Consider the following 25,772-nt stretch of genomic DNA (forward strand, 5'->3'; position numbering starts at 1 on the left):
GTTTTGTGTTGGCCCGTGGCCCTCAGTTTGCTCCAGTACAGGTGGGCTTGGCAGGTCCAGCTGCTGTTTGTAAACTTGGCCCTCCTATGTCCCTGCAGCCGTCACTGTGTCTACAAATCTTGTGCAGCCTGTTCTTCAATAGCTGCCTAATGCCAAGAAATAGTCGTGGAAATAAAAGATGACTGTTCTTGGCAGGTTTGACTGTCACGCTTCTGCCTGCCTCCCTCCCTTCCGCGTCCCGCCCCCCACCCCAGGGTTTAATCAGCAAGGCGGAAGGACAGCAAGTACCAAGTGAGGACAGAGGGGCACGGCTGTGAGCACAGGCCTGGTTTCTCAGCCTGCGGCCACGGAGATGCTTCTGGTCCCAGCTGCAGAAAACCCAGCTAGAAGGTGCTTCAACCATGGGAGTGTTTGCAGCACATGCCGCAAAGCATTGCAGGCTTGGCTGACAGAGCAGCTGAAGAGCATCACGGAGGTCAGCCAGGTTCCTTCCGCTTCCCACCGCCCCGCCCCCAGCCCCGCAGGCAGCTTTTGTGCTCACATTTGTCTACCGGGGGTCCCCACAAGGCTGTCACTGTGCAGCTGGCATGGGAGCCTTCCACAGGCAGGAAGAGAAGCAGCCCTGGCTTTTCTTCCTTGAAAGGGAGGAGAACTTTCCAGAGTTCTGCCATGCCCTTCCCCACCAGCCGTACTTCTTATTGGCTGAAACCCAGACCAGTGCCTTGGTAGGAGCCAGGACGGGTGAGCGGGACTGGGGTTCGGGGTCCAGTGTCTGTCATACCTGCTGCGGGACCTCCGAGCCTCACCTGTAGAAGGGCCGTAACCGGGAGGCAGGTGAGCAAGGTAAGCGTGTAGCTCGGAACCTGACCCACTGCAGGCGTCAGGGACCACGGCCGTTTTGTCAGTTTTAGTGATTTTATTGTATCTCTTCTGGCTCCACGTCTGAACGGAAACGGTTATCCTGTCTGTAAGTGCCTTTCGAGCCAGTGGCATTACCTGAGGCTGGTTCATGGTGAAGCCCTGGGCGTACCACAGGCCAACCGGAGGTAGGGGAGGGGGCCCCCCCCAGTGACCGGGAGGTGGACCCAGCTTGCTACAGGGAGATTAGATGATGCCTTGACAACTCTGCCTGGCCTGGAGGAATCTCCCCTCCCAGAGAAGGGCTTGCATTTTAGAGTGGGACTGGAATTGGCAGAGGTTAAATCAGAAGTGCTTGTTGGGGTTGGGGGGCTGTGGTGCTACAAATGGGGGACATTGCTCGGTGGACATAGATGAGTGATTGCTATAGCAGGGTTCACCCCAGAAGCAGCCAACAGGATCTCTCTCTCCCTCTGTCTACATATGCATCTGTACAGGGCCGGAGGGAGAGTAAGAGAAAGATTTATGATAAGGAATTGGCTCACAGGATTATGGGAGCTGAAAAATCCCAAGATCTGCAGGCTGGAGACCCAGGGGAGCCGATGACAAAAGTTCCCGTCTGAGTCCGAAGGCAGGAGAGTGACATCCCAGCCCTAGACTGTCAGGCAGAGAAGAAAATCCCCCCCGGCTCAGCCTTTTGTTCTATTCAGCCCTTCAACCCTTTGCACACTGAGGAGGGCTGTCTGCTTTACTCAGCCTGCTAATTATTAATTAATGTTAATAAATATTCATTTCATGCAGAAACACCCTCGCAAACACACTCAGAGTAATATTTAACCAAATATCAGGGCACCCCACCACCCAGTCAAGCTGACATAAAATTAACCTTCCCAAGTACTTCCACCCAAATATGGAAGATGTAGATCTGGGGGCCCTAGTGGACCCTGCCCCCACAGGAGCTTCACAGAAGTCTGTGGTTCCTTAGGGAGTCTTCTGCTGGGAGGGAAGGGAAAGTAGTCCCAGAGATGGTGTCCATGTCAGGAAGCCCAGCTCATCATCAGAGGAGGAACCCAGAGTCGACCTCAAAACTGTCTTTTCCAAGCCGTGCCCCCCCCCCAGCCCCCGCACGAATACTGTCTTGGAGTAGATTCTTCTTCCAGGGCTGGTTGTTAAAGTGCCTCCTCCTGCCCCTCCCTGGAAATTCATGATAAAGGCCTGGGCTGGCTGCTGTTCGTCACTCCCCACCCTGCCTTCTCCTTGCCCTGGGGGAGCCCAGACCCTCTGTCATCCTGCATGGACACCTCAAGTTGGTTAAAGATACATGGGAGTTTCCCGTGTACCCCTTGCACTCTAGGCAGCAGGCCTGATCCTGTGTCTAAAGCAGGACTTCAGGAAGACGGCTCTGGTCTAGTCTGCGTGTCTTCTGACTCCACCCAGGACCCTGCCCAGAAGACATAATATCCAATCTCAGCCCTTCTTCCTTCGTGTGGCCTGAGTCCCCTGCCCTGGGGTGGTGGCTCCATGGACCCTTCTAGCTGCTCTGACAGCCATGCTCAGGGTCCTGTGCTCACTGAGGAAACACAGCAGTGGGAAAAACTCCCCAAATCAGAGAATGTTTAGAATCGAAGGAGGAAAGCCCTGGGGTGGGAGTGTGGGATATACTATGTCCAAGACTGGTCATCTGGGCAGCCTATGACCAACCCCCATGAGGGCAGGACTGTTACCCCATTACTCTGAACCCTGGGCCTTCATTAATACAACCCGACCTAGGCATTTTCTGTTTGCATAGGCCTGCCTTCCCTATGGGAACCAGCGTTAAGGCCGCATACTAGTCCACATTTGTGGAGGGCTTCCTAGGACAGATACTGCTAAACCCCTTAAATGTTTTGTCTAATTGAAACCCGCCGTTAACCCCACAGTACAGCATTACTGCCCACATGGTACAAATGGATCAGCTGGGGTTTAGAGAATAACCTGCCCCAGATGTTTAGAAATGGGTGGCAGAAGCAGGATTTGAAATCAGGAGAAGCTCCCAAGGCCAGAGTTGCCTGTGGTCCTGCCAGTCCACCTGCCCTCCTGCGGTGCACAGGAGGGCACTCTTGGGCGCATCCTCGTCAGGGAGCAGACTGTTCTCCTGTCTGTGAGCTGGGTGCAATGGCTGGAACACACGCACTCCATGCACGCACACCCACGTACCCTAACTGCCCGTCGCACAGACACTCCCCAGCGCTGCCCTGCTGCTCTCACTCTGGGCGGGTGAGCCCCGTTCACAAGGGCCATCGTGATGCGCCTGCACCACCCGCAGGCGATGAGGAAATGGGCCCTGGGAGGGAAGGGACGACCCGCAGACCAGTCCCCAATTCCGGGACTCCACTAACAACCGGCCAGGCCCCAGGAAGTCAGTGGCTGAATCAGAACAAGCCAGATCCTTTTACACCCAGACAGTGCCCCTTTTACCGTGTGTGTGTGTGTGTGTGTGTGTGTGTGTGTGTGTGTGTGTGTGTGTTTGGAGAGGGAAGGGGCTTGCTGGGACTCTGGGGTCCAGTTTGGAACGTGCGTCTGTCCTACAGGGCGGGTCACGGAGGCATACCCAGGCACATCCCGTGCAGAGACCCAGCGTCAAGGGGCTGATGTGTCTGGCCTGGGCCGGCGTCCAGGGCTTGAGGGGCGGTGGGCTGAGTCACCAGGTGTGCTGTGGGCTCTGCAGGAGCCCGTGGTAAGGGGCAGAGAACTCAAGCTGCAGGGACCCACCAGCTGTTCCCTGGGTGTGAGGCAGGAGGATCCCGGGCTGGGCTGGGGATGGGTGTCGCAAACTGTGCTCAGGAAGTTTCAGGGGGAGGAGCCTGGGCCGGGGCAGGGCTGTCTAGAGCCCCGCTTCAAAGCCCAGATACCCAGTGAGGCTGACCCTGGATCTCCCTCTAAGCCAGGCCGTGCTCATGTCCCTGCAGCCCTCCTGTCACAGTCAGGTCTCTGTCAGCGTTTGTTGAGTGACTGAGGGACCTGACTACTACTACTGCCAGACCAGCGGAGGAGCCTCAAGCACTAGGTGCTGCTGCCCCCTGGTGGTCATGGCTGGGAGGGCCATCCTGGGCTTGGGTGTGTGGATCCCCTAGCCTGGTTTCAGAGCCTCTTGGGCCAGCTGTCAGTAGGAGGTTTCTGTCTCCATCCCATTTGACAGACGAGAAGCCTAGACCCAGAGGAGCACCTGACTATCCATGAGCCACACGGCACACAGAAGCTGAGGCCGGGCTCCTAGGACCCAGGATTTGGAAGCCTTGTCAATCGGTTGCCACATAAAATACAGGTGCCCAGTTAAATCTGAATTTCAGATACTGAAGTTATTGGTTAGCAGTCTTTCAGTACTCATATGTCTCATGAAATGCCTTACATTTTTATTTGCTAAATCTGGCAAGCGTACTTATCAATCCATGGAGCTAAGCCCGCACAGCCCCCAGGGCAGGTCAGAAGCTGCTGGGGTCAGGCCAGCTCACAGGCTACCACCCTCAGGGCACATACTGTCATGTTCCTCCACGTTCCAGAGTCAGTAGTGAGGATGGAAGGAATTCGCCTCCTCCCCAAAATAGCAGAAAGCATTTCTCAGGTGTTTTCACTCAGTGCTTTAAATTCTGAGCTTCAGCGACGTCCCTCCTGACAGCCAGGCAGGTGCACGAGCCCTGCTTCTAGGGGAAGAGGGCGCGGGGGGCCTGCCACCAGCAGGGCCAAGTCGGCTGGGTCAGTGCCGCCCCAGGCTGGGGCTTGGCCACAGCTCCGGGTGCGGCCTCCGCGGACTTAGAGTCCCAGGAGCTCCAGGCCACCCCGGATGCTACCTCTCGGGTAGGGAATGAGGCTGGGAGAGAGTGAGGATAAGGACTCATGTCCCCGCCAACACCCCTGCCCTTGGTGGGACAGAGAGGCTCTTTTCAGCCCTTAGTTCTTTTTCTCCAGTAAGTGGCCAGGAGCAGAGGCTGGCAGGGGAAGATGTGGTCCTTCTCTTAAACTTGCTGGCTGAGCTCACTCGAGTCAGCTGCCTCTCTGGGCTTCATGGCATCTGTGATAAAGGAGTCTGGGAGATCTCAGCAAAGCCTTTTCTTCCTATGACACCCTACCTTGAAATCTGATGTGTTAAAAAGCAAGTGAAGCAGAGAGGGTGGAGCTCCCAGACCCAGCATGGGGGGCCCACACTCAAGAAAGTATGGGGTGATGGCCAGAAAATGTGCCAGAGGAGGTGAGCAGCCAGCAGGTAGTTATGACCCAAGAAAACCTGATATGTAGGAATGGACTCTGCATAGAGACGTGAGGAAGCAGCCCCACCTTGTGGGGAGGAAGGGCTTCAGTCCTTGGTCCCTGTGGCTCTGCTGCCTCCACCAGTCTCCAGAGCTGGCTGGGCATGAGCCAGCCCCGCCAGCCCTGCGAAGTTGAAGAGCAGGCCTTGGCCAACCCCACCCAGGCCCCGGACCCTGCCCGCTGATCCCTGTTCAGCAACTCGTGGGCGCAGGAGTCACATGATTGACTTTGTCTCCGAGCCTGTTTCCTCCCCTGGGAGGCATATTTTATGATTGCTTTAAAAGCAGTTAATAGACACACATAAAAGTGCAGTCAGTCTCCACTCCCCTCTTTAGGCCTCGATTCTCCTGCTGGGTTTCTTGTCAGTTCTTCCAAAATTTTCTTTGCATGTGCAGGTCCTCACATGCACAGAGTTTGGTTTGCTTTTTACAGGTAGTACGCAGCGTGCCGCACCCCGCTTTTTCTCCAACTTGGAGATGGTCCCACATCAGCCCCTGCAGGGCTGTGGGCCTCGAAGCAGCCACGTGTCCCCGTGATATATCTCATCAGTTCCTCTTGATGAACATACGGTTGTTTCTAATGTGTGCTGAACAAACGATGCCATGATGAATAGCCTCATAAGTGCGTTTGTCAGAAAATTCTTAGAATTGTCAGGGCAAAGGTAACACGCATTGTTTTTGATACTGCCAAGTTCTGTCCAGAGAGCTTATTCCTAGTCCCACTTTCCCACCTGCCGAGGGCGAGCCCGCCTGCCTTGGCTGTGAGGGAACCCTTTTCTCTTTGCCCACCTGACAGGTGATAGATTCTCAGCTTTAATATGCATTTGAGTTTTAAAGTTTGTTCATGTTCAAAGCTTTCTCGTCTGTGAACCTAAGTTCATGTCTCATCCAGTTTCTATTGAATTGTCCCTTTATTGATTGGAGCACTTTTAATATGAAAAAATCAGCCCTTTCTGTGTGTTAGCTTTTCCATTTGCCCCTTGCCTTTTTGACTTCAAATGTTTTCTTTCAATAGCTTTGTGGTCTCATCCGTCACAGTGAACTTTCATCTGGAATTTATTGTGGTAAAAGGTGCGTCAGTGACCCTTTTACCTTTCCCAGGTGGTTACCTGTCGCCCCACGGTCCCTGTCCCCAGTCTGGGGTGGGCCCAGCAAGCTGTATGAGATTCCCTACCAGATTTGGAGACCCCTGCCTTTACCGTGGACTGATAGCCCCTCCCACGGGGGCTGCCCGGAGACCCCAGAACCCGCAGGAGGAAGACTCACCCACTGCCTCAGTGTGGACCCCAGCTATAGACACTTCAAATCAAGGCCTAGAAATGTCATTTCTGTGAATAACCACAGTACCATCTTCAATGGAAACACAAAGGTATGCACTGCAAACTAGAACCCAAGAGGGTCCTGCTGGAGGACAGGGTTGACACACACCCAGCTGCCTGAGATCTCCATCCTCTTCTGCCGAATTCCCTTGCCCACTCCTGGATGCAGGGGCCAGGGAAGGTCATTTGTCCCAGGCTGGCCCACGTCACCATTCAGACTCCAGGGCTCACAAGTGGCTTCACCAAGGTGCCGGGGCCAGGTTCAGAGGCTGCGCTGTGGGTGGCACGGGGCTATTTCTGTCCCCACTGGCCCTGGCCAGTTGCTTGGATTGCACTCTACCTAAATAGGCTGAGAGCAGAGCAGCTTCCAAGCCCTTAGTATCATGTACTTCTTGATGGAAAACTTTTTCGAGCCAAGCTCAGTGCTGTCACTACAGCATCTCAACTCCTTCCCTCTGAAAGCAGGGACCTAACTTACCAGGTCTTAGGCTTGGCGTCCAGCTCACGTGTCTTGGCACTCAGTCACCAACCCCTTTATTTTGAACACTAGCAGCGGGCAGACTGAGGACCCGAAGGAAGTGGGCAGACTGTCCATGTGAGTGTTCTTTCCTCTCTTCCAGACTCCAGTCAGACCTATTTTCTTTGTGGCTTCTGAGAAACCCCATTCAGAGGCCTGGCAACGAAAGCCATACTCCCGCATCCAGGGAGGGACAGTGGGGCTGGTGACAAGCCAGGTCCCCGCCTGGCTAAGCAGCCAGGCGGTAACGTCAGCAGTCACAGCACTGCCGTGTGCAGGCAGGACCCACGTCGTCACTCCCCTCAGCACCTCTGGTGCATTAACAGCAGCATGACGGGCTTAATTCAGTCCCCGAGATGGAAGAAACTGCAGCATTCTGACTGTACCACGAGCTGTCCCCGCCCTGTGTCCCTCCAATGGAGCTGGCGAGACACTCGATACCACCTGCGGTGACATCTGGCTTTTACACGGCCTCCCCCCTCCCCCCTCCCCGGGCTACAGCAGGACTCACAACTCCCATTTTGGAAGTTTAGTACGAGAGGCTGCCATCCCTTTCTGGGGAGTCGGGGGACAGTGAGTAAGAGAACAGAAAAGGCCAGGGGTCAAGGCCCAAAGGTAAAGACCTACAACACAGACGGTAAGTGAACGTGCCAGAATAAGCTAACTGCCAAAAGCCGCGCTACCTCCCTAACTGGTTGGTAACTACGCAGCTTGTCCTGGGAGGGAAGTCGAGGCGGGGAGGGTCTGAGTGGTCTCGAGGCAGGGCTCCGAGGGCCCACTGACAAGGGGCTCCGGGCGCTCAGTGCACATACAGGGGCTGAGCCGTTAACAGCGGAGGCCGGCCACTGCCTCGGCCCTCCTCTCTCTCCCGCTGCACGTGGGCCAGGTCCGCTGTTCTCTGTGAGAACCTACAGCAGACTTCCTATGAGACCTATGTACTTGAAATACATATGTCAACAGGAAGGAGACATGTCCATGGGTTTTCAAAATATTAAGAACCATCAACTCAAGGCAATTTTCCCGGCCTGTGAGGGAAAAAACATTAATTTCCACTTACAAGACACTCGAGGTGAGCGTTCAGAATGGACACGTTGTAAAAACCTCCCATTGCCTCATTATTTCAAGATACTTTATTTTTTAAAACAGGTCACAACACTGAGCTTCTGGCCCATTCTGCCGATGCACAAGCTACAAACGCTTGCTTAGCAGTTGAGGGGCACGCTTTAGTAGCATGGTTTGAACAGTGAATAAAAATCCATATAAAACAAATACTCAAATAGTTTCCATAGGAACACAGATAAGTGTGACCCCATCTCCTAGTCTTCCACGTGGGTGCACCTGCGCCACCCTACTCACACAGACATCTCAAAACTAGCAGTAATTATGTTAAATGGTCCCCCCAAATCCCTTAATTCAAGCTAAACTCGCAGTTTACAGCTACAAGACTGGTATCTACACATTAATACTAGCTGAAGCACAGGCCGCTGGGTGACGCTTCATTCCACTCTCCCAAGCACAGGACACAGGCAGAGTGCTAACATCCTGCTCCTCTACTTCGGGCGGGAAGTCACGGTTCTGGATTTGCTGCATCAGTTGCCTGTAAGAGATAGAAGCGGCATACTCAGAAACCCTGAGTCACCCCTGACTGGGCAGTTTCACACAAGAAGAGCTTATTCATGAGCCTATTTGCATCCTTGGTTACTATGTCATCAGGAAGCAATTTGATGTATTTCTAAAGCAGGTATTTCTTCAGAACCAGCTTTCCACCAGTAAGGAAACCACACGTTAATACACTAATTAAAACGTTCTATTTACACAGAAATATCCCAATGGTCTTTTCCAAAGTAACTATGCCTTAAAAACGTGGAAAGAACACAGGTAACTATCATTACAGGGATTTTCCTTCCATTGCATTTTCCAAAATTTCTAGAGTATATGTTCTTAATATGGGGAGAAACACAACAAAAAAACTGTCGTTAGTATTTAATCCCAAGCAAAGCAAATTCTCATTCACCTAGACAAAAGCAGGCATAAATCCTGGAAGGTTAATTACAACTCTCATCAGAACCACAAACACGCACTGCTGGCACTAACCATGTTGGCCCTGACATCACATAGTAGATGGTCGGCCTCTGGAACCCGTTGAAAGTGGAAGCAGCAGCGACAGTGTAAGCACCCATGTTCTCAAAGAGCATCCAGTCGCCCACATGCATCTCGGGCAAGTTACAGCGCTCAACAATGCGATCCAGGCCATCGCAGGTCGGCCCCCAGATGCTGGATGAGTAATACTTCTCATCTGGTTTGGGCCTCTATGATTGAAGAGAGAGAAACACCCCTGGTCACATGGGTCCTGACCAATCATCTTAACTGCTGAATACAGCGTGTTCAGAAGGTACCTTCTGCAGAAGGGGCTTCACATGTGCGTGATCGTAAAGGATGCAGTTGAACGATCCATATACTCCATCGTTTACGTAATACATGAACGTCTGTTCACTCGACTCGTCTTCATCTACAAAGGCAGTTACCACTTTCTGTACCAATTTTCAGTTACACACGACAACGATTCACCACCCCTTCTACGTACCATCAGAGCCTGTCTGCTCCTTTAATACGAGCTTTTTGGCAATAATATTAACTGCGAGCGTGAAAGCTGATGCAACATAGTATCTTCCTGGCTCAGCTATGATTCTCACTCCCGAGTCTGATGGAAAATACTTGTCCAGCGCTGGGTTGATTACACTGGTGATCTACCAGAGTGAGACAGAGAAGAGCACGTGGTCGTCAAGGGGAAAACACCCGGAGCACAGCGCTTTGCTGTGACAACAGAACACTGAGAGCAGCCGTCAGCGGAGGCTTATCTTCAAACAGACATCCTGAAAACCAGCCTGCACATCCTTGTGGTTTCACTTTGACTTCCCCTCCAGACACCCTCTGTATCTTCTTTAAGTTGTTATGGGTATGATTTTATTAAAGAATGGTCCAAATTTCTTACCATTTTCAAGGTGCCAAAATACTTTAATCTAGCAAATACATGCCAACAAGATAAAACTTTGTATTCTACCTGCCTCATATAATCTTGACAAATAAGAATGTGGATCTGTTTTATAAATGAGTGACATATAATGGCTTAACTTCTTAAATGACTAAACACTTTAAATGTTTTAAGGAAGGACAAATTCTAGCAAAGAACATCCTGAGAAATGATGTACTTTTAAAAGTTGGCATGTTCTTTCTCCAGAGCGACAGCTCTCAGTGTAATCAATTTTCCCAAGACTTTTGGGGGAAACTGGCTCATCTAAGTTTAGAAAACCAAAGGATATTAAATATACTTTTAAATAGCACGGAAGTCACCTCAAAATAGCACATCAAGACATTTATTTTCATGGTTGTATAGTCTTTTTGGGGATTAGTTAAAACACTTTAGTTTTGAAATAGTCCAAAAAGGAACTTGCTAAGAGCTAAAGATTATAGCTTTGTTATAAATTACCTCTTCAAATTTAAGCTTTACATCCTCAGATCCAGGAAAGCCACCGCCAATATCAAGCAGATACATGTTGAAACCAACCTCGGCCTAGAGTCAAGAAAATTAAGTCAATCAAGGAGCCAGATTCGTAACAAGTTATGAAAAATGAAGCCCATAATTAGGTTAAACCTCTGTAACATGAGATGACTTCTACAAAAGGTTAAGCAGGACTAGTTTTGTCATTTCTATCCCTCTCCTTACACTTGGGGTCTACACATACTCACCCCCATGTCAAAGACACAGCGGGCATCAGAGATGGCCTGCACGAAGGTCTCAGGATCAGTACAGCCACTCCCCACGTGGAAGCTGGGGCAAAAAGAAAGAAAATATATTATTTCTACTTCTAGAAATAACTATTCACAGTGGGAGAAAACCTGTTAAACTTGCATTGTCTAATCTTAACCTCTATCTGTGCTGTCACCAAGGTCTCACCTGACACCGATGACATCAATGTCTAGCTCCTTTGCCCTTTCCAGAAGAAGCCTGCTGGTTTTCAGTGTGGCACCAAATTTGACACTGAGGCGACAGACTGCTTTGGAATCATCAGTGGCGATCCGTAAAACCAACCTAGAAGAAGGAAAAGTGTATCAAATTTCTCATGACAGAAGACCACTTACAGCCAGGGTTAAAATAGAGAATCCTTAGCTCTGCCACCCTGTGGTTTGTGTTTAACATGGTTTTATGAATCAAGAGAGTTAAACTTTTTTCTACTGTCTCTGATGCAGCACAGAGATGACTGAAGTATGGAAATTTGACTCTGTTTGCCATTACACAGATCCCATATCTGACCCTGCCCTCACATGGAGAAGTAACTCACTTGGCCTTTGGATGTGCCCTGGCAACTTTCATCAACTCGACTTCACTATCAAAAGTCATCATCTGGACTCCATTATTGGCAGCGTACTTAATCTGAGACACTTGTTTACAAGGGTTTGCATAAATAATCTTCTCTGGAGGCACCCCGAGACTCTGCACCAACTGTATTTCAGTCTGAAAAAAGAAGAGGTATTACACTACATGCAGGTGATAAATGGAAGAAACAGAGAAACATAGGAAGTGGTCACAGTCCCCACTTGTTCACGAGCATCTACTGCCCCAGCAGCACAACCAGGGCCGTCCTACACAGTCACCAGAGTTCTGCAGCTTTTGCTCACCTTGCTGGCACAGTCAAATCCTGTCCCGATGGCAGCTAGAGTCTTCACTATGGTTCTGCTATCATTGCATTTAACTGCGTAAAAGGGAGTGACCCGAGGAAGAGCTTTTAACCATCTCAGATGTTTCTTTAGAATGTCTCCCAGGTCCGCAACATAGAAGGCATCCTTATCATCCTGCAGCAAGAGTGGTTACAGGAAACCCATCAGTAGCCTAACAACACGTCTGCCAAGCAGCCTTCCCTTCTCTCGCCCATCGTTCCCAATGAAGCCCACTCTAGTCAGTCACTGACGTGCACATCACTATTGTCACTGGATGATCTACAGCCAGTTAAATTCTAAATTCCCTAACAAGACACCTGCATTTCTGTAAGGCCCCACTGAAGTTTCCCACTCATTGGCTTAACATTCTCAAAGCTGCGCTGCCAGCATGGACTTAAATATACTTACAGAAGAAGAAACTTCATTAATTTTTTGGTCCAGAATGTCCTTGGCAGTAAAGCCTTCATCCAGGAAATGGCAGTCGAACTCTTCATTACTAAAGCTGTTCATGGCTTCTTGATGTCGTTCTGAAACACAACAAACTGCAAACAGGAAGGACAAATTTACTCAGAAGTCTTAGCAACACTTAGTAATTCTTAACAAGATAAATCTGTAACAATCATGAATACTCACATGGAAAACTAAGAGAAGGAATTTAAAGAAATTATGCCTGCTTTTCACAAAGGCAATTCAGGAATCCCAAGTCCCACCGAAGATGCGTGTGCCCTGGATGAAGTGGTGGAAACGTTCTGATAAACACGGAATCTGCTGTCCACCTTAGGAACACATTAAATGGGAAGATCAGGTACTGACTGCAAATGTGTAAGCAACAGGGCTACTCAAGCACCCTCCAGATAGCTCACTCACTGGGTTTGGGAATCCCATTATTCCTAGGTTTGAGTCACATGATTTCATAAACCTTTATGGAATGAGGACACCACAGATTCAATACTAGATTTTTTCACACTAAATTTTCACATATAGTACTGTCCACCTCAAAAAAACTTCAAATGTTCCTGCTAAAAAATGGGGAATGTAGGTTTCAGGAGCTTTTCTGCACTTAGTTCACTGATGCAGAAAAAAAGTTTCGTGATAGCTTACTTTATTTCAGAGCTATTTTTCTTTAGAAGCTTAAAATACCATTACAGCAATTATTGAAAGTTGCTGTATAAATATCATGCTATTTCCTCCTTTCACTGAGTCTTACACAGAATAATTTTAACTGACTAATAGGCGTCATGTCATCACTCTCGACTTACCGGGTGCTCTTAAGTTTCCTGACAATTTTATGAGCCAATTTTCACGCTAGGCATGTGTCTGTTTAAAACTGCACTCTTCAAATCAACATACTACAGTTGCTGTATCAGATCAGAAATCAATTTTCTTAAAGCAGCGTTGCCTATCAAATTAGCAACTCTGGGGATCCCAACTGTCCTTACGTGCACTCTAACACTTGCTTAGCTACGAATGATAATCACCTGGGAATTATTTTTGGCTAACTTGCTGAATAACAAAAATAAGCAGGCGGTAATAAATTACAAATAAACAAAAATAAAGCTCATTTAACAATCATAGCCACTGTCCCTGGTCTTTATGAAACGTGACATTGGAAATGACAGTTACCTTAAAATCACTAATTTTAAATCTATTTAATTTCTGCCCGCTGGGGCTTCTTTTCCACTGTGCAACCCGCTTCAGTGCCTGCAGCCTATGGGCAGAGGCCAGGCAATGGTTCGGGGCCACAGTTTCCTCTGGCATGGGACACTATGAAAGGCCCAGGGGGACGGGCCTGCCATAAATCCAAACCCATGCATGGTAGAACTATAAGACTTGATCTAATGTGACTTTCTGGTATTGTCAAGTTCCTACGTTGCCCAAATCACCCGTAGGGGAAGGGAAAGACTAAATGCCAGCAAACCCATTTTGTCTGTAACAGTCAAATAGGCTCACCAGTGACAGACTGGGTTATCCTGGGTCTTGTTACACATTTTTAAGGCAATATTTAGATTTAGGAAGTTTTTATTTCTCTGAAATACACTACTATTAAGTATTTTGCTGTCCTGTGCCTTTCAAAGCTTTATTTTAATAACTTGCAATATGGAGCTTTATTTTAATAATTTGAATTTCACCCAAGAACAGTTTTTGGTGTTCTGCATAGCTAAATGATTTAAAACAATGACTCAATTAGCACAAAATAGCACTTTTCTGCTATGAAATCCTTTACTGCCAATTGGGTAACGTTAGAAAAGACAGGTACTAACTCAGACAGCAACTGAAAATCGTACAAACTCAACTAAATTATACCTAGTTTTAGGTCTGACCCAAGTGAACACATTCTTTGTCCTCCCCAGACATTTCTAAGAGGTTCTGCTCCCCACACTTTCCCCCAATATTTAGCATTTTCATACACAGCTGGCCTCTTTTGAAAACCCTGGGGCTGGCTTCTATGTCCAAGTCTGTTTGCCTGAACTGGGATCTTAATAACCGAGGCTTTTCTTAAATCACTAAGTCATTCCAAGATTCCTTAAACAATTATAAGCCATGGCCGGCTGAGCAGTATCAGTTACTACAAGGTTATCTCAGCTCTAGCTACTCCAGTGGGTTTCTATACTGAGTCATTCCTTCTGTACACAGAACAAAAATAAAAGCTTAAAAAAAGAAAGAAAGAAAGAAAAGAAGGACATTATTCCAGGGCATCACGGCAGAATGGCACGTCTCTTCCTTATGAAAGTGAGCATGAGCGACGCGCGCCCGGAGACCTGCGCCGGCTCGCCTGGTACCTCTCCTGCACCTGCTACCGGGCTGCCACATGGGTTTAAGAAAAATAGCGGTTGAAAGAACGACCGAGGCTTCAACAGCTTCCGGCTGAGAAACCCTCATTGACATGGTTCGGGAGAGGCGAACCCCGGGCCGTTCCAGCCCAGGCCGCCCTAAGCCGTGCGTGCAAGGGGCTGGGGGTCGGGGCCCCGCTACACTGGGGTCACCAGGGCCGGGGACGCAGCAGCTTACCAAGGTCTGGGGCCACATGTCTTCGCAGCTCCAGGCGCGGGATCTGCCCCGGCCTCCGGCCGGAGCGCAGGGACACGTGGCCGTCCCCTCCCCCCCTGCCACCCCAAGCTCCCGCCGCCTCCCAACCGCCCGGACGCGCCCCTCTCACCTTAAAGCTCTCGGGCGCCGCGGGCGGACCCCATTAAGACAAAACGCCGCCGCCAAGCGCGTAGGGCCGCCGGCCGCCCCGCCGCTGTCCCCGCCGCCCCCGTCAGCCGCCCGCCGGGCCGCCCGCCGCCTCGCTCCCTCCCGCGGAGGACCGCCGGCCCGAGGTGGCGCCGGAGCGCTGGCACAGGGGCGGCGGAGGCTGAGGGGACTGACAAAGCCCTACGCGCCGTTGCTCCGCTACTTATAGCGCCGCGCGTGTCGTCATGGAGACGCACCAGCTCAAACCAGCCGCGATCGGTTCCGTCCGGGCGTCCTCCCAGGGAGAGGGCGGAGCGCGGCCGCCGCCAACCCGGGGCCGGGCGGAGGGGCGTGGGGAGCGGGCGGTTCGACGTCAGCGCATCCGAGCGCCACCCTGCCGGCCGGCCCGGCCCGCCCCGCCCACCCGCCCGCCCCTCCCGGCCCAGCCTCAGGCCCGCGCACGCGCACACGCCGCGGGCCCCGGGCTCCACTGGCGCGGCCTCCGGCGCCAGCCCCTGGCCCTCTGCCTGTGGACGAGAGCCGCCGCCGCCGCCGCCGCAGCAGAATTGCAAAACCTGCCTCGGACCGCAGCTGAATTTAAGCATCTGCGCCATGCAAAACTGTTCTTCGACTTGGCATTAAATGCCTCGTGCCCTCGGGCGGAGAAAGGAAATCGTGGGCGCGAGCGGGCCACGTGGACCCCACCTGGCGGACTCTGGCCCCTGCTGCCCGGAGTCTCCATTCCTGTGGGAGGGACCTGGAAGTGATTCTGGCGCAGCACCACTCCACCAAGAAGGGAGCAAAGACGCAGAAGGGAGAAAGGTCACTTGGCAAGTTAGCGGCACTGCTTCGGGCTGCTCCCAATCTACTGCGCCTGTAAACCGTGGCTAACATCCAGGTGCCTTCCACCTAGATAGCAGACAGCAGACAGCAGAGGATACGCAAAGATACATGTTACGCTTATTAAGCCAGAGGCTCGTCTAAGGGCATTTGGGGAAGAGGTAGGAAGTAACAGATCCACAAACCACAAAGCGCTTTACTGTATCAGATGGCGCTTACCGATGACTTCTTTAAGGGCAGCTGGAATTGAAACCCTTTGAGGGTTTCCCAGCAAGCCAACAGCGTCTACACAGTGGATACATATGATAAAAGCTGTATCAGAAATTGGGAGTCCCCAAGAGTGCAGCTGAGGCTTCGATGGACAATGGCCTCTCAGTTGCAGTCCATCCCCCACCGCAGGGAGGGACTACAGGGATTTGAAACACATTTTCCCCTTGCATTTTTACCATTACTTCCCTTGTAGACCAAATCCAATTATGTCCCAACCTAGAGTGAGACTGACCTGAGTGCTGCCGGTCGGAGGAAGAACGTGAAACTAGCCACAGCCACACAGGTCAGTGCAGGAGACCCTGGAGGAGCTCAGTACTTACTGTAGCCTAACCTGGCCCCAACTTACTGTGTGATCTTGGGCCTCAGAAGAGGCTGGACTAGATGACCCAAAGATCTTGACAGAAACCTCCTTTTGTACTGATCCCCAGGCCTGGGGCATAGTCAGTGAGTACTTGTTTGAGGAATGCAGGAGTGAATGAAGGATCTGAGTCTCCCTGGAGCATGCATGGTTTCCACAGAATCAAGGAAAGGGAAAACAGCAAAGAGAAGTGAATCTTCGTATGAGAGAGGATATGACAAGCAGAGGTGCCTTTTCTCTTAGGCACCCTAATCAACTTTATTTTTACGTAGTCCTTGAGCAACCACTGGGTATGAGGTACCACTTAGGGAGAGGGGTGTTATCCCCACCCTAGCAAGTTTAATTCCTAGGAGGGAATGAAATTAACAATGAAGTGAAATGATCAATCCCATCAGAGAACATTACAGCCCCAGGCACTAAATGGGACAGCTTTGATTCCATGGTGAACACTCTGGATATTTGTCCCTGCTCTGTGAAGAAACATTTTGTTCCAGGGACACAGAGTTTTCCTCAAACTCCGGAAGTCTCCTGGGTCCAGTGCTGAGGCCAAGAGGGGAGTATTGTCTGCACTGCCCAAGCTTTGCATGGCGCGTCAATCAGCCAGTCCTTGGGTGGTGAACACTGTCCCTACTCTTCGGCCTCCACCCAGCAGAGGGGACCGGATGTCTCAGCATGGGAGATCCTAGTAGGAACCTTGTGGGGAGGGAAGGAGAGCCTGCCCCTGTCCTGCCAGCAGCTTGCCGTCCCGTGACCTTGACCATCTCCTTGACCCTCTGTGAACTTCTCTTTCTCCAGCCATCAAGGGAAGTCTTGGGGTCTGATCTAGGATCCCCTTCCACTGAGTTCTGTGAATTGTATTTTAGAATTAAAAGTATTAGCTAGAACGAACCTACGACTTCTCGATTCTGGAAGCCAGGTGGTCTGTCCCTCTGCTACTCACATGTGCCACTCACACGGTGGTCACCCCCACACACTGCCTTCCCTGCTAGCCCACCCCAAATATGCAAACTGCCCACAGGCCACACTTCCCTCTGGGGAGGCCCGGCCTGGCCCAGATGACCCATCCGACCCAGATGAGGAAACAGAAGCAAGGGAAGGAGGCGGTGCTGCTTCCTCGAGGGCAGGCCCTGCTGACTGCAGGCAAACTCTTGGAGTTTTGGCGTTGGGTCTGGGAGGTAACAGACCTGAGTCATTAAACTCAGTTATTAATCTGGATTCAAAGAAGGTAAACCAATGATGACTAAACTTGGCCTTGTTCAAATGCTTGTCATTAATATCTTTCTGCATATTTTCAATAGACTTTATCTTCTCCCTTCCTATTTTTTTTTTTTCCCCTTAGAGAAAAGCAGCAGATCCTTGCAAACCATGTGATACGCAACACCTGGATGTTACCCTTATGTGGAGATAAGGTTTATGTGTTTGGTGCAGAAGCAGTAACTTAGGGAAGTGAGCAAAAACATCAAAAACCATCTTGGATGTGCCAATGAGATCTGCGCCCCTAGTCATCCCACCGAAATTCTGGAACCAACTCCAGTTTTTTTAGTGACTCTCAGCACCTAGCTCATTATGAAGCCCTGAGCATCACTTCTGCTCTCTGGGTCTCAAGCTTTTTCTGTAAAATGCTCTCTGGCTGGATTGGGCTGGATAAAACCCAGGCTTTTGGACTCTGATGTTCTGAGGATCTCTGACTTCTTATACAAGGAGTTCTGTGTGAATCTGCTGACTACATTCTCTGACCCGACACTGAGGACACGTCAGGGGAAGGTTTTTTTTCTTTATTAACTTATTTACACGAAAGAGCTTATAAAGGTATATGGTAATTACAAATTTAAAAAGTCACTTTTACTGAAAAAGTGTAACACAAAAGACAATGGTCAGCAAGAATGTATGTATCCAGGTACTCAATACTGGAATAGTTGACATTGAGAACTTTCTGGGAAATGGGTTTGTGTTCTGTCCACATGTCAGTGGTCATATTCCACACCAAACTTCTTCCCAGAAGTGTAGTAAGAGTTGGCACTGGAGTGAGGCTTATGACATCCAGCCACATGAGGACTTTGGGAAGTTAGGAGCTGTCCTGCAAAGGGGCCATAACTCAGGGTAATGGGAACCAGTCCCAGGCCACTGCTAGTCGCACGTGGATGTTTGACCAAAAATAGTGTTCAGCAGCTCAGTCACTAACATTCCAGCCTTTCCATTGAATTGTTTTAGGTGTTTCCAAAAATCCAACCCACCCTCCAAGGCGGGAAGTATGCCATCTTTGCCAAATCCAAATGCCGTGCCCCGGGCACTGAGAGCTTCCGGGGAGGCCCTCCCTGCTCTGAGCAACACAGGCGTCATCACAGAAGTGGAGCATCTCCAAAAGTACCTGTTGGAAGCCAAAGACACCAGTGGAAGTGGAAGTCCCAGGACGTTTGTATTCTACAGTGCTGTTGCATCACTGCCCCTACCTGGCCTCCGCCCTGGTGCGGCTCCCTGGGAGTTTCTGGGACTAGGGTCATCTGGCAGGAACTGGGTCAGGGCCCCCAGAAGCCCAGCAGGGCCCTGCGGCGGGCCGGTGGCCACACAGTACATTGCAGAGAAGAGGTGACCTCTGTCCAGAGGTTGAGAAGCAGGAGTTCACTCACCTGGCCCATTGGTCGTAGTGATGCTTGGCTTCCCAGAGCCTGCCTTCTAGGTGCACTGAAGGCAGAGTCCTAGGAAGTGTATGCCGGGCCAGCTTCAGACATACCAGCTTCCCAGCATGTGGGCTGACCACAGAACAGAAGGTTTCAGCTCTGACCACTTTACTCGTTAATTTAAAACCCTTCCCTGGTGGCCCTTGATCCATGGGGTTAAGTCCAAACACCTTAGCCTGCACCCAGGACCCTCCAAGGTCTGCCCTACTCACCTTCCAGCCTCATCTCCTGCTCTGCCGGCGCCCCCCAAACCTTGCTCTGCAGGCCCTGCCCATCTGACATCACAGTGGGGCTCACACAGTACGGGTACCTTGGGTCTCCTTCCTCGCCTTTGAGGTCAGGACCATAATTTACCTTTCTTCATGCATCCGGTGTCTAGCCGGTACCTGGTACCCAAAAGTCGCTCAGTATTGCTAAATTGAAACTAAGGCTGTCCTAAGAAATATGTGATTTGTATTTGCCACACGACTGATTGACTCATGGAAATTTCTCCCCACGTGCTATCCAAAATTCCAGGGACAAGAGATTCGGAATATTTTCCTTTGGTCATTTATTCATTCATTCATTCATTCATTCATTCAGTACATGTTTAGATTGAGTGTCTCCTACGTGCAAGTGATGTTCTGGGGGAGGGAGGACCCCTGCTGGATGCAGCTGTGGGATGGGCTCTTGGGGACCAGCAGGGAACTGATGAAGTCCCAGAGAAACCTGACCTTCCACCCAAGGCTTAAAGAAAACTGTCTCTTTTATTTTATTTTCTCTTAAGCTCTTGGTAACTGCCTCTGGCCCAACGTGTTGCAGCACCTCTGCTGGGTTTTGCCTCTGCCTCATTTTTGCCAGAGCCCCACCCGAGCAGGTCCCCACCTCTGGGAATCCCCAAAGCCTGCACGACTTCTTCCTCTCGTGGCAGGGAGCAGCATGTGGAGGGACCTTGCGTAACCTGGGCCTTCAGGAAGGTGTGTGCTCTTTCCAGGAGTGGTGAGTGTCACTTTCCTGCCAAGTCAGAACCAAGACCGTCTGAATGGCCTGCAGTGTCACGCCAGACTGAGCCACCGGGGGCCCTTGAACACAAGGCAGCCGTGTATCTGGGTTCCCAAGGAGAGGCCGCAGGAGCATCTGAAGGTGATGCTCATTGCCTCCCTTCAAACAGCCTGTGAGGGTGGGTATAGCCCAGTGGTAGGGCATGTGCTTAGCATGCGTGAGGTCCTGGGTTTAATCCCCAGTACCTCCATTAAAGTAATAATAATAAAACAAAACCAAGACAAGCAGCCTGTGAGCCCTTATTCTAGGCCCGGGCCCCCCAGCCACCACGGGGGAGAGGACAGAAGGAGGCCCTGGCCCTGGAGCAGCCCCCAGTCAGGAGGGTGGCTAATCCTCAGCTCTGCTCTGGGTGTTGGGGTCACTGCGACAGTGGTTATGCAGGGTAATTCACCTTGGGGCCCAAGGGCAAAGGGATGAGCGCCCCTCTGAGTATTAGAAATAATCATGGAGAACCATGGGGTTGGAAAGGCTGGTCTAAGTCTGGGGAGAGTTGTGATGGGGCCCAGGGCACACAGGGCCAGAACAAGACCAGGGTACACAGAGAGGCCATCATCAGCGTGCCCACCTTCACTTGGGGAGAGGACTGAGGGCTGTGAAGGGTTCATTCTGGAGGCAGCATCCGACACCCGGGGGCTCCTCCTTTGTGGAGTGGCCTCAACCTGCATTTCCCATCAGGCCAACCAAATCCTTGCTGACTGCAGGACCCGGCGATCTTAGAAGGCGGGGTAGCTGCCACACACAGGTACAAAACCTTCCTCTTCAGCATGCCGTGCCCCATATCACGCGGGCCTGAGCATGCAAGGCAGTTCAGTGGAGGGCATTCAACTAGGATGGGAACCAGTTACAGGGATAACAGAGTATCTCACAGCTGCATGAAGCACCGCCACCCACAGGGCCGGGCACAAATGGGAGCGAGGGCCACCGGCAGAGGACCTGGGGGCTGTCCAGTGGGGACTGGAACCACAGAGAGACGCTGGCGGGAGGGGCTGGAACCACAGAGGGGACGCTGGGGATGCTGCTCGAAGCAGAGAGACAGGAGGGAAAAGATCCACTTCTGCCAGCCTCCAGGCTCCTACCAGGGCCTCCCGATTGGAGCCTGTTGGCCAGGGAGCTAGCGAGTGTGACTTTCAGGAGTCAGCCCCCGTCTCCACTTGGCGCTAGAAACCACGCAGGGCCCCGGTGGGGTGGGGAATGGGTCTGAGATTGACCAAGCCGACGACAGGCATGGCTCCCTTTCCAAAGGCTTGTCCACGTCTTCCTGCCCATTTGCAGGACACTTCCTAAGAAGAGTCTAGTGAGTGCAGGGTTATGTTACACGCTGGCTTGAGCAACAGGGAAAAATTGATCATCTCATACAACCTGAAGTCTCAAGGAAGGGAGGCTCCAGTTTCATTCACTCAGAGCCTCAGGAACAACACCGGAGACCCAAGTCTTTATCTTTCTTGATTCCGTGCTCAGGGAGTGGGCTCAGCTCCCCTCGTGGTTCCAAGATGGCCCTGGTTCTTTGGCGTCAGTACCGATGAAACGTAGGCTGGTGGACAGTGAGAAAGGACATCTCTTCCTCTGTGTCTCTCTTTATCCAACAAATACTCTCCCCCAGCAGACTTCCCTTCCTGTCTCATTGGATAGAATGTATCACACTCTCTTGCCTTCTCCATCCCAGAAAAGAGAGTAGGACCCCCATGGTTGACTTAAACTGATTACAATCCACTCCCTAGCGCTGGAGATGGGCTCAGGCCTTCCCGGAAGAGCATGGCTACTTGGAAGATGCTGTCTGTTATGGATTAAATTGTGCCCCCTCCCCAACTCTGGTCCTAAGCCCTAGAACCTCAGAATGGAATCTTATTTCAAGATAGGATTTTGACTGACATAATCAAGTTAAATGAGATCATTAGGACGGGCCCTAATCCAATAGGACTGGCATCCTTGTGAAATGGGGAGATTCAGGCAGAGGCAGCACAGAGGGAAGGCTACGGGGAGGTAAAGACGGAGATGGAGACAATGCTTCTACATGTCAGGGAACACCAAAGCTTGCTAGAACCCCCCTGGGAGCTAGGGGAGAGACCTGGAACAGACTGTTCCCTCACAGCCCCCAGAAGGAATGAACCCTGCTGACACCTTGGTCTTGGACTTCCAGCCTCCGGAGCTATGAGGGAATACATTTCTGTTGTTTAAGCTCCCCATCTGCGCTACTTTGTTACATCAGCCCTAGCAAACAAATGCACTGTCTGCCAGAAGGAAGTAGCAGACAGTGGCCTAGAATAAACCACGTGGGGAGGAACCTCAGATTTCTCCAGGACTCCCGAGTTTGTTGTGAAGAAAGAATAGAGATCATGTGTGTGCAGGGGCTCACTGTCAAAGCTCAATACAAGTTATCATAAAGCTTTTAAGGCTGGGAGCCCCAGAGCTCAGCTCCCGTGTGGTGGTGTATTTCAAGACAGTCCAAACAGAAATTCCTGTCCCTTGCTGCTTCTCAAGCATCGAGGTGGGGTCCATCCATCGCCATCTCCATCACTGTCTCCAGCTGGTGAAACGCCTGGGACCTGCTTACTCCCCTCCCTGGAAGAGCCTCCTCTCCCACCCTCAGCAGACTGCCCCACCTGTGCTCCTGCGGGGGGCCTTTCCCCGCTGGGCCCCGCCCCCTCACAGCCCTGCTTCCCACACCCCTCCTCCCCTCTTTCCAGGGTCCCTTTGATGCAGGAATGTGGGATGTGAGGAGGGCCGAGTCCTTAGTCTAGGCTGAACCCCTGGGACGTGCCCTGCCAAGTGTGGGTCCTTGGCTTCGCGAAGGAAAGAATTCAACTGCGAGCCACTGTTAAGGTAGATTTATTTAGAGAGATATATACTAGATAGAGTATAAGGCAAGACAAAGGCAAGGAGAGAGGTGTGGGAATTGGGTGCTCAGGTTAAAATAGAAGTAGGTACACACTCCATAGACAGAGTGCGGGCCTTCTCCACAGGGGAGAGAGTGCGTAAAGGGCCACTAGGCATGGTGTTGTCACTTTTTATGGTTTCAGTAGCTTCACACGCCTACAGGTGGGATCATTCCAACTGCCCTGGGGAAGGAAGCTGGGATTCCCAGGGATTGGGCTACCGCCCATTCTTTGGCCTTTTGCGGTTAGCCTTGGGGCTGTCATGGCGCCTGCAGGCATGTTATTTGATCCTGCTGTTACAATGGGCATATAATGAAGCTCAAGATCTATTAGAAGTCAAACCTCTTAATCCTCAAGGCCAACTGGGAGGTGAATCTTCTACCATTTTGGTTGCTGTCATTCCTTGAGTGGCTGTACCCTGCCCTCTTCCCTCCTGTCTCACCTTGGGGCCACTGGTCTCCATTCTGCCTGTTCATTTTGTGCCAGAGCTTGGGAGGAAGGAGGACCACCTTCCTGGAGGAAGGGACAAGGGTGGATTTTGGGATGAGACAAAATTGCTCAAAAAGTATTCAGTGACTCAGTTAGATAGGGGCTTACTTAAAAATGTAAGGGTCTGGAATTTCAGGGTCTGGGACAAACATCTTCACTAACCGTCCAGGGCGGTAGCTACTGCATGGTTACTTGTAAATACCTTCAAAACTCAGCAGATATCGTATACATCAAAGGTCTCCTCTTATCTGCTGCTGCCTCTCCCAGAGCCGCACCCAAAAATGCTCTCTGGGTTGGGACTGCCTAACAGATCAGTTATGGGCCAGGAACTGGAGGAGGCCGGAAGTTCCAGGAAGAGCCCAGCTGAGAGCCGATGTGAACTGGAAGAGTCAAAGAAAAGAAAGAGGTGAGACAAATTGGATTTTACAAGAGACAGCTGCCCCAGTATGTCTCGCCACACCTGCCAAGAAGTGAAGTGGAATCTGGGCAGGCTTGTGACCTATTTAAACCTAGAGAGGGTGACAAAGATGGTGCAGCTTCTACCTCGCTAACTGGGATGCTCACCTTTGGAACCATCACCCTGTAGGAGTGAGGCTACCCTGAGGCCACCACTGGGGGAGAAACCCCAGGCCACGTGGCAAGCCCGTGTGCAGGTGTTCTGACCTGACCTCCCAGCTGATCACCAGCACCAACTCAGGCATGTGAGGACACCAAAGGATAACATCCCTCCCCAAGCCATGAAATCTGGATGTCGTAGGGCAGAGATAAACCCGGCACACAGCCCAGAATCTGTGCACATGATAGATGGATGTTTTACCCACTAAAATTGGGGGGATTTGTGCACGAGGTCCTGGGTTCAATCCCTAGTACCTCCATGAAAAAAGAGTGATAATAAAATAAGATAAAGCTTGGAGTGTTTGTTATGCAGAGACATAAAACTGAGAGAGGCCGTTGTAATATTCTTACAGAAGAATTCTTAGCTAGGCCTTCACACCCCGGAAGGGAAGAGCTGAACTTCGGGATGAAATGTGTCACACTAGAGCAGCTGGGAGAGCAGGCTCTGGGGACAGAGGGCCCGGGTCTGAATCCCAGCTGTCCCTGGCAAGTTCGTTCATGTCCCCGAGTCTTAGTTTCCTTATCTCTAAATGGGTGAAAAGAAAAAGCTACGTCACAAGGTTGCCAGGGGAATTAAATGAGATAATTTATGCACAGCACCAGCGTTATACCTCCTGCACTTGACCCCCGAAATGGAAAAGTTTTTAATACCCTCTCCTTGACACAAGATTGTTTTCTGTAGTAACCTCTATTAAAAAAAAAAAAAAAAAAAAAAAGAGCTTGATTTGCTCTTTAGGTTTAAAACAAAAATTAATTTTAAGAGAAGACCCTATATCCTGGAGGGTGTCATTCTGGGTGAAGTGGGCCAGAAAGAGAGGGAGAAATGCCATGTGAGATCCCTCATATGTGGAATCTAAAAAAAAAAAAAAAAAAAGAACATAAATACGAAACAGAGGCAGACTCACGGACAGTGGAGTGCAAACTTGTGGTTGCCAGGGGTGGGGTGGGAAGGGATAGCCTGGGAGTTCAAAGTTTGTAGATACTGACAGGCATATGTAGAAAAGATAAACAGGATTACACGATATAGCACAGGGAAGTGTATACAGGATCTTGTGGTAGCTCACAGCAAAAAAAAATGTGACCGTGAATATATGTGTGTTTGTGTATAACTGAAGGATTGTGCTCTGCACTGGAATTTGACACAACATTGTAGAATGACTATAATTCAATAAAAAATGTTTAAAAAATAAAAAAATAAAAATAAAAAAAGAGAAGACCCTTCAATTCTAAAGATCTTATTCAAATTAAGTTAAACATTTCACGTATGATCTAAAATGGGTACTTACCAAACAAAAAGATGACGTCTTGCAGTTAACACTTCAGCTGTTTAAATTTTCGACACTGAAACTGCAAGTGGAATGACAGAATTGCAGCAATTCAAGCTGTGTTCTTTGCTTTCACAACCTCTGTGATATCCAACTGTTTGGGACCGTCGGGGCTGAAGTCATAAATCCCGGTGAACAGGGACAAGTTGGTCACCCACCGAAGCATTGCCCCGCCATGAACAACACTCAAAGTGAACACAGTAGCCTCGTCTGTGGGAAACGGGGCCCAGCTGTGGAACTGGGCGTTCTCTGAATTAATCTGGGTGCGGAATACAATGTTTATAATAGGGCAAGTCATGCAAACGTGAAGTTCACATCCGTGTTATCAAAACTCAATCATAACCACAGCAATTGTTTGGAACAAAGGACTTTTCTTCAGGGAGGAGGATTTATCAGTGATGTTGTTCAGAGCCGAT

The 25,772-nt window shown here is 50.5% G+C and overlaps 1 protein-coding gene and 1 non-coding gene across 2 annotated transcripts; both read right to left on the reverse strand.

Annotated features, from left to right (window-relative positions):
• Window positions 1-8,088: 8,088 nt before the first annotated feature.
• ODC1 (ornithine decarboxylase 1) lies at window positions 8,089-15,157 on the reverse strand. Its single transcript, XM_032497022.1, has 12 exons — window positions 14,851-15,157; window positions 12,327-12,469; window positions 12,102-12,235; window positions 11,655-11,828; window positions 11,318-11,490; window positions 10,933-11,067; window positions 10,725-10,806; window positions 10,465-10,548; window positions 9,562-9,724; window positions 9,374-9,486; window positions 9,072-9,286; window positions 8,089-8,574 (listed from the first exon to the last, which is right to left on the reverse strand). Exons 3-12 carry the CDS (start codon window positions 12,201-12,203, stop codon window positions 8,430-8,432), a joined length of 1,386 nt encoding a protein of 461 aa, XP_032352913.1. The 5' UTR covers window positions 12,204-12,235; window positions 12,327-12,469; window positions 14,851-15,157; the 3' UTR covers window positions 8,089-8,429.
• LOC116669103 lies at window positions 13,372-13,505 on the reverse strand. Its single transcript, XR_004326488.1, has one exon. It is a non-coding gene; the product is annotated as a small nucleolar RNA SNORA42/SNORA80 family (small nucleolar RNA).
• Window positions 15,158-25,772: the final 10,615 nt, after the last annotated feature.

The sequence above is a fragment of the Camelus ferus genome, chromosome 15, assembly GCF_009834535.1.
Source record: "Camelus ferus isolate YT-003-E chromosome 15, BCGSAC_Cfer_1.0, whole genome shotgun sequence".
Taxonomy (NCBI): domain Eukaryota; kingdom Metazoa; phylum Chordata; class Mammalia; order Artiodactyla; family Camelidae; genus Camelus; species Camelus ferus.

Bases quoted from the DNA above. Each gene is read 5' to 3' on its own strand.
- ODC1 (XM_032497022.1), bottom strand. From the start codon at position 12,203: ATGAACAGCTTTAGTAATGAAGAGTTCGACTGCCATTTCCTGGATGAA. The intron at 11,491-11,654 runs GTGAGCAAAAGC...TTCTTTTTTCAG, and splicing joins GATTTGACTGTGCCAGCAAG to ACTGAAATACAGTTGGTGCA. The intron at 9,287-9,373 runs GTACCTTCTGAA...CTTCAATCATAG, and splicing joins TGAAGCCCCTTCTGCAGAAG to AGGCCCAAACCAGATGAGAA.